Source organism: Phytophthora infestans, genomic scaffold (genome assembly GCF_000142945.1).
Source record: "Phytophthora infestans T30-4 supercont1.21 genomic scaffold, whole genome shotgun sequence".
Taxonomy (NCBI): domain Eukaryota; phylum Oomycota; class Peronosporomycetes; order Peronosporales; family Peronosporaceae; genus Phytophthora; species Phytophthora infestans.
The window spans coordinates 844,736-857,439 of record NW_003303738.1 but is presented as its reverse complement, the minus strand read 5'-3'; the positions used below and the strand labels follow the sequence as shown (position 1 = coordinate 857,439).

The following is a 12,704-nucleotide window of genomic DNA, read 5'->3' as shown; positions in this document are numbered from 1 at the left end:
GCTACGGGTAGTGAAACACCGCAAGCTAGCTCGATGCACATGGCACTCGATGACGTCAACGACACAAACGACACAAAGTGAAACGCAGCTCATAGTTTTGGCCTCCGTTCAGCTCGGACACTCAGGTAAAACACACTCTTGTCTTCCACACTATCGGTCGACTACACCGATCTACCCTACTAGAAACACTGTCCTTACAACAACGGCAACCAACGACCTGTTTTCAAACCTTTTCTTCTCTACTTTTGGTGGTTCAAGAGAACTAGACGACGTTTGATTGTGTGGCAACGCCCTCTAGCCGCCTTCCTGATACTAACTTACAGCTTGGGGCCGAACTTGGAGTAGTCCGTCACGCCGGTGGACACGTACTTCTTGAAGTTCTCCTGGAACATACCGGCCAGCTTCTTGGCCGTGACGTCGTACGCCTCCTTTTCACTCCAGGCCTCACTCGTGTTCAGCACGTTCTCCGAGATCTCGCCGAGCTTCTTGGGCACGAAGAAGCCGAAGTTGGGGTCCTCCGAGAACTTCGAGTTCTTGATGGAGCCGTCCAGGATGGCGTCAATGCAGGCGCGCGTGTCCTTGATGCTCATGCGCTTACCCACGCCGTAGCCGCCACTGGTCCAGTCGGTGTTGACCAGGTACACCGACGTGTTGTGCTTCTGCAGCTTCTTCTGCAGCAGGTCCGCGTACTTGGTCGGGTGCAGAGGCAGGAAGGCGGCGCCGAAAGTGTCCGTGGGCTCCGTCACGCCACGCTCCGTACCGGTAACCTTGGCCGTATAGCCGGACAGGAAGGGGTATATGGCGTGGTCGTCGCTCAGCTTAGACACGGGCGGCAACACACCGTAGGCGTCGCACGTGAGGAACTCAATGTTGCTCGGGTGGCCTCCGCTCAAGGTAGGCTCGTGGTTGGGGATGTGGTAGATTGGGTAGGACACACGGCCGTTCTCCGTCTTGGACGTGTTGTAGAAGTCCGGCTCCTTGGTCTCGGCGTTCACCTACGTGTTCTCCAGAAGAGCATCGCGCTTGATGGCGTTGTAGATGTCCGGCTCATTCTCGGCGCTCAGGCTGATGGTCTTGGCGTAGCACCCACCTTCAAAGTTTAAGATTCCTTCATCTTCCCAGCCGTGCTCGTCGTCACCGATGAGGTATTGGTGCGGGTCGGCCAACAAAGTCGTCTTGCCTGTGCCGGACAGACCGAAGAACACAGCCGTGTCGCCGTTCGTGCCCTTGTTGGCCGAGCAGTGCATGGCCATGATGCCGTCGAGCGGCAGCCAGTAGGTCATCATGGAGAATATGCCCTTCTTCATCTCTCCGCCGTACCACGTGCCACCAATCACAGCCACGTCCTTCTCGATGTTGAAGGCCACAAACACCTCCAATTTGAGGCCGTGTTTCTTGTAGTTCTTGTTCGTTTGTAGGCGTTCACAGTGGTAAAGTCCGGCTTGAAGTCCGCAATCTTCTCCTTGGCCTGAGGACGCAGGAACATTTTGGTCACAAAGTGGCGCTGGCACGCGAGGTCCGTGATGAAGCGCACTTTCTTGCGCGACGCCGGGTTGGCGCCGGCGTACCCGTCGAACACGTACACCTTCTCGGCCTGGTCGTAGTGCTCGCTCACGGTCTCGTACAGCTCGTCGAACACCTCGGGGCCCACGGGCTGGTTGATGTCACCCCACCAAATGTCCTTGCTGGACGGGGCCTGGTTCACAGTGAACTTGTCCTTGGGCGAGCGGCCCGTGAACTTGCCCGTGTCGATCGTGTACGTGGCAGTCGCGTTGGCCAACGTGCGTAGACCGAAAGACGACGAGAACGCCGGCGACGACTGCGCCATCTTCATGGCTTTAAGGCACTGAGCACTAGCGCAGAAAGAGATTCGAAGAGGGAGTGCTGGTCCTTGTCGTGCTTGATACGAGGTAATGTCGTCTTCTCCACCATTTCGTAGAGGAAACTGCCGCTGAAATGAGGCCTCACCGGACGGCGTCATGCATCAGAATCTTCGATCTTCGCCACACTGGGAGCTTGTGACGATGGAAGGGCGGTATCTTTAGCACATTGGGCCTCCTTGGACTGCCGGGAACGTTGTTGTCCCGGTTTTGGCAGGAGGTGGATTGCGCTCTCGGGAGTAAATTGGAGAATGCCTGATGGTGTTGAACGAGTTCATCCCTCTTCAGCGTGCTGCAGCGTTTCCCATCGACAGCAGCAGCGTTCCAACGTGTGCGAGCGGATCTTAAGTCTCCATTACGGTTGCAAACGATCGGAGTTTCATGTGCTAGTGCCACTGTCCTTGGATACTGACAGATTAGGAAGATGCGGCCTCACACGTATTCGGACTCTTCTCGGCCTGCTCGCGTAAAAATCTAAATGTGGGAACAAACAAGAGCTGCAATTTGCAGTGCAAGTGCATGTATGGATGTAAAGAGAAAAATGATTGGCAGATGTTACGTAGAGAGCAATAGAGTATGATCGGCTCACAATGATCGGAGCGGATCTGTTCTATCGAAACATAAGGCCGATCCTTTACCTGCGTATACGCTTGTTTTGAGCCGTTGCCTCACGTGCTCTACGCGTGGGAGTCCTAGACCGATGGGATCTACGCAGAGTATTAGTGACTGGAGTCTCCAAACGCGGCAAATGAAGGAAAGATTCTTCGCGTTGGTTGGCCGCGGCAGCAATTACACCCACGGCGTGACTTACCGGACCAGCACTCGCATTGCGCGGCGCATCGGCTCTGGTACACTCTGTATCAGTGATGTCCTGGCTATCTGCCAACGTCGCTGGACCATACAACGGGAAACCTGCTTCCGGCCCCGCTGCGACAATAGCTGCATCTTTACCATCCGTAGCCGATCTCCGCACAGATCTTTGCTGGTGAACTGGACGCTCAAATCTCTGTGACTGCATGGGAATTCCAGGGCAAGGGAGCCCAGTAAATTGAGTCGCTTTCATTACATGAAAGCAAACCCCAGCTTTGTTCCAGCAGAGACACATGCATGTGCGACCTGTTGCATCTACGATCCATCCACCGGTTGGCATGTTTTCCCACATGATCCTTGCGTAGTTTTAGATTCGTACGTGCACGCTGACTTAGGTAGTACACAGTCCTCAAATGTACTTCTCCGGCCCACTTCAAAATGACGATTTCAGTTTTGGGCAAAAAACTCTTTAACAAGAGCTAGCTGGTAGACACATGGCACACCACGTCATAGCCCGAAGTACGACGCACAGGAACATATTTTTTAGGTTGTAAGAATGGTAAATATGCGCGTGCACGCTGCGATCAAAACCGCCGCGTTTGGAAAGGCATTAGGTTTTTTGTCGCAATTCACTCAAAAATTAGCGATATTACACCATACTTTTAGAGCGGCTAAACCGGGCAATTAACAACAGCTGGACGCAGTTTCAGACGCAGGGGCTTACTGGAAGCACCGCGAATTAGATGTGTTTGGGGCGAGGTTTTTTCGGAAAGTCGAGAGCATTTGTGTAAACCAACTATTTATATTGACCAATCAGTGATTGCCTAAAAATTATAATGATAATTACGAGCAACAAAAGGTTCAATTAACTTCAAATTTACGCATACAGCTGACTATATCCTTTCGTAACCGCATCGGTGTCGACTACAACCGACATTGGCATTCGCGCATTACGTCCAATATGTTTACTAACGCGCGGAAGCTTGAAATCGTTGCCCCCACCACTAATCATAATAGACTCCATCACTTTCTGCAAAGTGATAAAACACTTGTCAAGGGTTTGCCACCTGAGCTCGTCGAAAGCTTCCTCAACCGCCGTAATAAGGCTATCAGAGTCGTAGACAGATTTTCGATACTGTAGAGCTTGAATAGACGAGAAGTATCCCAAATCAAGTACATTTAGGTCGGGTGACCGAGGCGGCTGGCAGCGCATCTTTATCTTCCATCCATCAACCATTCCAGCATGTTCTAGTTGAGCATCACCTTCTAAAACATGAGGCCCTGCATTGTCCTGCTGGACGACCACGGTCGAGCCTCTGCGAACTAAGAACAAAAAAAAATAATTGAGTTACAGCAATAAAAAATAACACTTAAAAAAAATACCTGGCAGCTTGGATCGAATTGCTGGAAATACTTTTTCGACAAGTAGTTCGCGGTAAAGAGCTCGTGTCATAGACACACTCTTCGTAATTAGCGTACCTTTAGGACGATTAACGGAGCTACGAACCGCCTCGATCTTTTTAACAATAGGCCAAATGCCAATCTTACCATCAAAGTACTGTTTCTTGTGAAAGTCGTAGCGAGGTTGTGCGACAGCAGCTAAGAACATGATTTTACCTATGTATCTCTTGTTTGCACAGGATCGATAAGGCAGCTGCTCATTGGCTGTCAGGTAATATCTTGTGGCCCCTTTGTAGAGGTTAAACCACTTTTCATCTACATGCACAGTATCGTACATGTGATGCATGCGGTACATTCGGGCACCTGAGTCAAAACAATTTAGACAAGATAATTAATGGCTATAACAATTAAAAAGGTTGAGTAATAATAACTTTCGAGATGTTACAGTACCTAATGCCATCTCGACATGCGATAAAACCCATTGTAGTCGTTTTGTCTTGTGAGCATCAGTCAGAGTAGGTTTAACACGAGAAGATGCGCGACGTAGAGTCCCATCAGCAAGATACCGCTGTAGCGTAGTGCGTGGTATACCAGATGCAGCCGCCAGTGCTCGCTGGGTTTGCCTCTGGCAAAGCGGCACCCCTTGGACGATCTCGATAACTTCTTGCACCGACAGGCGCCTTCCGCGCTTGGGCTGCACTCGCTTCTGGGCGGATATAAATCCGACCTTTTGGCGCGACTTCCAGATCTTCTTGACGCTGTTGCGACACATATCAAAAGCCTCCATAGCTGCACAAACTGCTCCACGGAGCAATTTACCGTTAGCGCTCCGTTCAGCAAGGAACACAACCACATTGAGACGAGTTTCAGGCGTAATGTCTTGTTTTCCAGGTGTTCTGGGCATCGTGCTAAAACCCAAAATGCGGGGTTGACTTTAGTCTAGGCCAACCATAATTTTAGTGGCCCGCAGCCATGCAAAACCAAAGTCTTTTTTATCCAATTGAAGTAGATTATTCAGTTATGTGCGATCAATAAAAAACCCCAATCATCATTTTGAAACGGGCCGGAGAAGTACTGTCCTGGGAAGAACCGGCGGGCTTCGGAGCCACACGAACGAGCACCGAATCTTGTACACGGTGTACCACTTCTGCATCCCACACCTTTTTTTTGTCGGTCCTTCGATACGCAGCAAGCAATCTTTTCGACACAATTGCTCTATCGACAAAAGTCATCCTCGATGATACATGCGCAATACGTGATAAATCCAAGCGAACAACGAGTTCGGCAGGATTTGCACGCTGACTGTCATTTACAAGTTTTAATGTTTTGTGATATTGCTCCAACGGGTTGTTGGTCGTAGCATACCCTGTAGGTGTGTGGTAAACTTGCCAACGCGAAAAACGAGCCCCCGTAATCCATTGAGAAATAATGTGGTTCGAAACACGCCGAAAACGAGGACTTAGCTCACCAGCGCCGCGCCATGATCTCAGAACAAATTCTCTCTTTCGAATGTACTGTTGTTCATCGCGTGAAAAGTGCAAATCATATAGATTTCTGAAAATCATCTTTACCGAAATCAAATCCAGCTTTGCATCATGAGCATGTTTAAACACATTCTGTGTTACGTGGAACCAACACATCAAAATGGTGGTTCCAGGTAACTCTGCAGTGCAGGCGTTTTGTTGGGCCTTGTCTGCGTTCATCATGACAAAGTCAGGCGAGAATGGCACCCCAAATTCCTTCAATATGACACTTTTTAAACAGGAAAGGTACCAAACAATATCCTCTTTGCGCCTTTGAGATGTGCACCAGTACACAATTGGCAAGAAGGCTCCACTGCGATCTGAAATGCCCAATACAGAAACAGGGTACTTCTGCTTCACACAGCTGTGTGTTGTGTCCATGTGCAGTAGCGTAGTTAGAGACGGGTCCTGCTGCACTTCAACATAACGCTCTAAAAGCCGCTTGCACGTCACACCAATGCGAAATGGGTTGCCTTGAGACCCCGTGCCGAGAGAAGGCTCCACAACGCCATCCACAACTTTTGTGTCGCACAATATTAGCAATGCATCTGGGTCTGTTTGCCAAGAATGTGAACGTTCGCTGCCGTACATTCGCTGACGGCAAATCTCCAGCACGGGGTCCATACTATCCGGTCGGTTTTTACGCCGCCATCCTTTCTGATAGTTTTGGACCTGTGCAAGCTGCGAGGTAGGTCCGCCGATACGCCCATCCTTAACCTCACGGCACAAGAATGCGTACAGTGCCTGCGCTACCATAGACGGAGAGTCACTTAGCTTGACATCTAGATAGGACTTCATCTCGGCGGTTAGCTTAGATGCAATGGGGGATGGTGAAGCATCGTCGGCCATCGTATGATCCCCTTGCTCGAATATAATTTTTCCGTCACTTTCTTGACACTCCAGGATCTTATAGCGACAAGTGCATGTTTGTGTTGTAGCTTTGCAGCGTTGTGATTTGCATTTAGTTCCGATATACCGCATTTCATGCCATGTTACAGCCAGCTCATCTTCGTAGCGCTCAACGTGATCAATTGTACAGTGGTGTAGCTCACTTGTTGGCCGTGAAAAGCTCGGCAATCCTGCCAGAAAGTCATCAAAAGGGACAGGATCACCAGATTTCCACACTTCATGCCACGGAAGACGTCCTGTACGGCCGCCGTGATCATTCTCCATTGTATCGATGCTCCACTCACAATGCTGTTAGTTTTTAATTTTCTTAGATGTTGTGAAGCTAAGCTCTTAACTATTTTAGTAGTAGTGGCTAACGATATCTATTTGTGGAGAGAAAATATTTTTGCGAAACGACACTTATTTTTGGTGTGGTGTACTGCTCTTTCTTTTGGTGACCTTTTCTGCGTCTGTGGCGCTCCTCATCCTATTTTTTGTGATCGTTAAAAAAAAAAGTGCTTTGGATGGCTCTCGAAGACGGAGAAGAAACTTGTGAGCGTCAGGCTGCTGTTTGGGCGAAACTTCATCACCCAAACGTACGCAAATTCTTCGGCGCGTGTCATGTCGGAACACCGTTCATGATCCACGAAGCGTATAGTGAATTGCCACTATCGAAACAGAAAATACCGCGGATAAGGAGAAAAGGACAGACACGACGTGAGCGTAATACGGACAAGAAGTTGAGTAAAACTGAGGAAAATGCACTTAGAAAAGCGACTCAGACGTGGAGATATATACTTGGCTGCGCTTTAGGGCTTCAGTATGTCCACGATCGGGGCCTTGTGCACGAACAGTTGACTATAGACAACTAACTCTACTCACAGGCATCGCAGAAGGGAGTTTTAAGTGGGATGAACTTAGTCCGTCGACGTCAAATTGGGAGCTTAGACTCCGATACGTGTCCATCGGTAGCGTCATATATTTTTGCGTTTGGAATTGTAATTTTTAAGATTCTAATCAAGGACAGATTGGCTGAAAACTCTCAACCGCGCAACAATTTCCCAGACATGCGACCGAACTTTATCAACCAGACTGAGTGGGATCTGCTTGTACACATGTGTACAGCTGTTGCTGATAGAATCGGTATGGTGGACATTGTACATCAACTTACAATGCTGGCAAGGTTCTCAGCTACCAAGCAGCCAAGTGACACTTCAGCTACTATTGAAGATGTGAATGGGTACACAATTCAGACGTTGGGGATGACCCTCGATGCAACGTTGCAAGAGATCGACCAGCTTTGTAGTGAGCCGCACTACGACAGCTTCGAGAATGTGAATCGCCCTGTGTACGACCGTATAATGGACGTGTATCAACAACTTCGAGACAGCTCAGGCCCAGTGTCTATGGATCTATTAGAGAGCTTTAGTCTCATCGTGCTGCGATTCTTTGACATGCTTGACCGACGCGTTTTAGGCGGCACAAGTGTCGTGGCCAGTATCTGCGCTTCAGGCACAGTCGCAGGCAGGAATTACAGTTTCCATCACGACATTGACGCGTTGCTGAGAACTTCTTCACTGCAGACAGCACCTGTTCACAACTGGCAAGAAACGTGGAAAGAGACTCGACATCGTCAAAGTAATACACTAAAGTCATATTTAGAGGAACCCGAGCTTTTCCTAACGCAAATATCAACCGAGAAGGATCGATCCGAAGCGGTAGCGATGATGCAATTTGCTGCGACTGGACTGGCGGGTGTTGAGGACACTGAAGATCTTCCGTTGTGGTTCATTCCTCCGTATCAAGTTCAGCTAGGCAAACACATTGCGGATGGCTCTTTCGGAGCAGTTTACGAAGGCGAATGGCTCGATACGGATGTGGTAGTAAAGCAGGTTCTTTTAGCCTCGTCTGATGAGAACGGGGAGCAATTTCGACACGAAGCGGACTTGTGGTTCTCGCTGAACCATCCGAATTTAATTAAACTTTACGGCGCTTGTCACCAAGGTCGACCGTTTTTTGTATGCGAGCCAGCGAGTCGAGGGACTCTGGCGTCGTATCTTAAAGACAAGGATCGACGCTTGATCTGGTTTGCCATCAGTGATGTTGCGCTGGGCTTGCAACATCTCCACGACCACGGAATTATTCACGGTGATCTGAAAGGAAATAACATTTTGGTGTGTGATAGTAGCGAGGGAATATCAACAGCAAAGCTCGCGGATTTTGGCTTAAGTATCGCTACAAACCAGGTGGGAACTCCAGCTAACGATGAATATGATACATTGGGGGCGTTTCGATGGAAGGCGCCGGAATGTTTGCTTGGAGGTCGACCAACATTCGCGTCGGATATTTATTCACTGGGTATGTGTATTGTTGAGGCAATCACGGGGCAGTATCCATGGGGGGATACTTTACCAGACTCGGTGGTAGTACGCAATGTGATTGAAAACAAGTCTCTCCCGTCGCGTCCTGAGTGCATGAACGACCTAGAGTGGCAGTTATAATAGTAACTCGAATGTGTCGATACGAACCTCATTGCCGTATTCCCATTGGAGCGGTGATCAATTGTGCGCTCAATCTTACAGCTAAAACAAAATCTTAATCAAACGTTTGTTACACTGAAACGTAATTTTGAATTTTTAATGTTGACGGGTTTATAATAGCTTTGAACAAGCGGTTGTCTAAGCAATGCCTAATTGTCGAGTTAGTTTTGTGGAGGGCAAGCACCGTTGGAGACCAGGGCAATATTCTTGTCTGGATTCTTGCAGCTGGCGACGCCCAGGTAGCACGAGTTGGTGTGCGTGACTCCGTCCGTACCGCACACACGCTCGTTCACATCAGGGCAAACCTGGTCACAGCTTGAGGTACCTCTACCGATTGTATTCGCGCTTACCTTCTTTAGGTATTCCTCCATGGCCTTTTTTGCCTCTTCATATCCAGGCATGCCGGGCATAAGCTCAATCCCGGGAGCTTCGTGGTAAGTGGTGTAGTTAGGGCTCGCGGTGTTCCAGTGAAATGTAGTGTACTCGCTGTTGCTGCCCGATCCCGATAGGCCCTATCATAGGAATCCTTGAGCTTCCTCCGCAGCCCTGGCTACCTTGGGGATTCGACCGGTGAGACGGCGCAGACACAACTGATCGCGACGGCGGTAACGACGAAAAGTTTCATCTTTCGAGCTGGTTCGGAGAGTACCGGTCGGTGTGAAGGGATGTTTCTCGCAAATTTGAGAATGAAGCAGGTTTAGAGCTCCAATTTTAAACTTAATGCATTAGATCTGCCCGATTACATGTATTCTTGGTGCGCATCAACTTCTCCTTGATCATTACTATCCACAGGACATTTGACTTAGGTAATCCGATACAGTATAGTTATTAACTGCTGAATTAATGCTGAACTAGATAGTGTTGACGTTGATTTTGAAGATGATGCACTCTCGTGCATAAGTAAAATATGTAGTGGAGAGGATTTGAGAAACTACTATGCGCGCGGTGTGGAGCACAGCAAAACTGAAACTCGCAGAATGACATGCATGTTCTAATTGTAGTGCCGATTTATCTACAATACGCTTTTTAGACGCTAGCTGGAGTAGCGGTAGTTTTTTTTAACATACAGGTCGAGCCTAAGTTAGGTCGAAGAGTCGCCCAGATTTTAATTTTTCCCAGATTTTAATTCATTTGCACCGTATAGACAATCTTAAAAGTGGTAGGAAAAGCACATAAAGAAAATAAAGTTTCTTCGAGAAAAAAATGAGAAATATCTTGAAAACAAGGAGCACGCAGAATCCGCTGGATGGTAAAATTTCGACTCCACTGGAATTGGTAGCTGCGGAAACCATTGGCACTCTTTATTTTATACTACGTAGTAAATACCGTTGTTTTCACGGTATCTTTACTGTGTTGACGACTCTGAAAAGCATTTTTTTTTGCGTGTGCAAACAGGATTGATTGACATTCCAGAAAATCGGATAAAACGGATACTCGTTGAGTTAGTTCTGGGTAGACGGCGTAGTCTAATTAGGGCACGATCCTTCGGAAGCCTGGGCAATGTGCTTGTCCGGGTTCTTGCAGCTGGCAATGCCTAGGAAACACGAGTTGCTGTACGTGTTGCCGTCCGAGCCACATACAGGCGTGTACACGTCAGGGCAAGCATCGGGGCAGTTGGAAACACCACTACCGCTGGCACTAGTAGAGGCGCTTTGCTGGTGGGTAAACTCTTTCCAGGCCTTGTTGAACTGAGCGTTTTGACCGTAACCAGGCATGCCAGGGAGCATTGCAGGGCCAAGACCCTCGTACATCGCAGGGTTGAGTGTTGGGGTCGCAGTCTTTGTAGTGTCGAGCGTGGTAGTAGTACCCGAATCCTTCGAAGCAAAGTCAGTCATAGCCTTCTTCACATTGGGGCCAGCAGGAGTCTGAGGGCCAAGTCCCTCAAGATACTTGGGGTCTTGGGTCGGCAGCGTGCGAGGATCAATAGTGTAATAGTTGCTGCCGCTGGAGGATTCATGCGAGCCTGCAAGTTGTTCCATAGCCTTCTTAAGCTTCGGGTTGTCACCGGCTGGGGTCTGGGGGCCAAGTCCTTCAAGGTATTTGGGGTCCTGGGTCGGGAAAGTCTTGGGGTCAATAGTAAGGGTGTCAGTCGATTCAGCAGCCTCCAGCTTGCGGTTCTTGCCGTTGTTAGATCCACCGTCTTGCTTCTGGAATTCCTCCCAGGCCTTGTTGGCGGCCTCGTTCTTACCATAACCTGGCATGCCTGGTAGCACGACCGGTCCCGGGCCAAAGCCGAAGCTAGGGTCGTACTTAGGAAGATCACGAGGGTTAATGGTGTAGTAGTTGCTGCCGCTAGAAGCATCATGCGAGCCCTCAAGCGATTCCATGGCCTTTTTAAGCTTCGGGTTGTCCCCAGCAGGCGTCTGAGGGCCAAGACCTTCAAGATACTTGGGGTCTTGGACCGGAAGAGTGTTGGGGTCGATTTGAAGAGTGTTGGTCGAGCTCTCCTTAGGGAGGTCCTTGACTGGCATCTGAGGGCCGAGACCCTCCAGGTAAGCAGGGTTTTGAGTTGGCATCGTACGGGGGTCGATGGTGTAGTAGTTGCCGCTACCAGAAGCCGAGTGCGAGCCAGCCAGCTGCTCCATTGCCTTCTTCATCTTGGGGTCGTTACCGGCGGGGACAACGGGACCAATACCGATAATTGAAGCAGGGTCCACGTGAGTGAGCGTCTTGGGGTCTACGGTGATGGTAGACTCGGCAGAGACTCCTGCGACGGCGATGGCGGCAAGAACAATTCCAGCGGTGAACTTCATCGTCGGGGAGATTGGGTGAGTGTACTTGTCCTTGTAAAATTAAAAGTGAGGCGATAGTGTAGCGCTGTCACAGTAAAACGAGCGTTAGGACTGTAAACACAAGCACGTCCTATCCGGTTTATCAATAAATATCCTTGAGATTGTGATGATTGTGGGCGGGAGAAGTTGATGCACGCTCTCGAAGAATAGCGTGGAACTCTCGCCTCATGGTTTCTAAGAGCTCGAACAGAAAATAAGAGGGTGCCGCTAAAGGTTACACTCGAGCAGAGATTGATTGGTGTCCTTACACCAACTATTATTAATATATGTACATGTACATGTACATGTGATCGATGCTGTGCGGTGCGCGTGTATCCAATTTAGAAACACATCATCTGCTTTTCACCTTGTCGCAAGTTGCGACTTGGCAAAGGCGACAAACGACAGCCTGGCTTACGGCTGTAATGTACGCGCGTTTACCAACACCACTTGCTTGGCAAATCGAACGATAACATTGAGCCGGGACGGTCTCATCGTTTTATTGAGAATTTCTTAGTTAATATGCATAATAGTAACGTAGGCTCTATGCATTTGACCAGGTTTGCAACCTGCTTGAAAAGTGTGATGGGCAGAAATGCAAGTCGTGGGAAAAGTGGCTTTTTCTTGCAAATCGCCAAATGCCGTAGCCTAAAATTAAAAATGGAGTGTCTCCACACAGCCTTAAATTAGATCTCACAAGAACGGGCCATTTGCACGATGGTTGGTAAAACTGGTAACTTGGCCGGGAAATGGTGTACATGTACATGTATCTGTCCTTTGCCCTTAAGTCACTTAATATAAAGCTAATCTGCCTCAAAACATACCGGTATAAGTCATTATTTAGGTAATTCCGGTGATACTTGTACCTTTAGCCTTGGTTTCTTAGAAGCG

The 12,704-nt window shown here is 48.8% G+C and overlaps 3 protein-coding genes and 1 pseudogene across 3 annotated transcripts; 1 reads left to right on the top strand and 3 right to left on the bottom strand.

Moving 5' to 3' along the window:
* Positions 1-218: 218 nt before the first annotated feature.
* On the bottom strand, positions 219-1,838 carry PITG_11901 (annotated as a pseudogene; the record flags this gene model as incomplete).
* A 5,926-nt stretch (positions 1,839-7,764) lies between these two features.
* Positions 7,765-9,101, top strand: PITG_11900 (protein kinase, putative; the record flags this gene model as incomplete). The annotated part of the gene is made up of 2 exons (XM_002901329.1): positions 7,765-8,965; positions 9,007-9,101. The coding sequence occupies 2 exons, from the start codon at positions 7,765-7,767 to the stop codon at positions 9,099-9,101; spliced, it is 1,296 nt and encodes a 431-aa protein (XP_002901375.1).
* Positions 9,102-9,112: 11 nt separating this feature from the next.
* PITG_11899 (uncharacterized protein) lies at positions 9,113-9,443 on the bottom strand (the record flags this gene model as incomplete). The annotated part of the gene is made up of 3 exons (XM_002901328.1): positions 9,113-9,180; positions 9,227-9,347; positions 9,393-9,443. The coding sequence occupies 3 exons, from the start codon at positions 9,441-9,443 to the stop codon at positions 9,113-9,115; spliced, it is 240 nt and encodes a 79-aa protein (XP_002901374.1).
* Positions 9,444-10,508: 1,065 nt separating this feature from the next.
* On the bottom strand, positions 10,509-11,815 carry PITG_11898 (uncharacterized protein; the record flags this gene model as incomplete). The annotated part of the gene is made up of 1 exon (XM_002901327.1): positions 10,509-11,815. The coding sequence occupies one exon, from the start codon at positions 11,793-11,795 to the stop codon at positions 10,509-10,511; it is 1,287 nt and encodes a 428-aa protein (XP_002901373.1).
* Between the last annotated feature and the right edge of the window lie 889 nt (positions 11,816-12,704).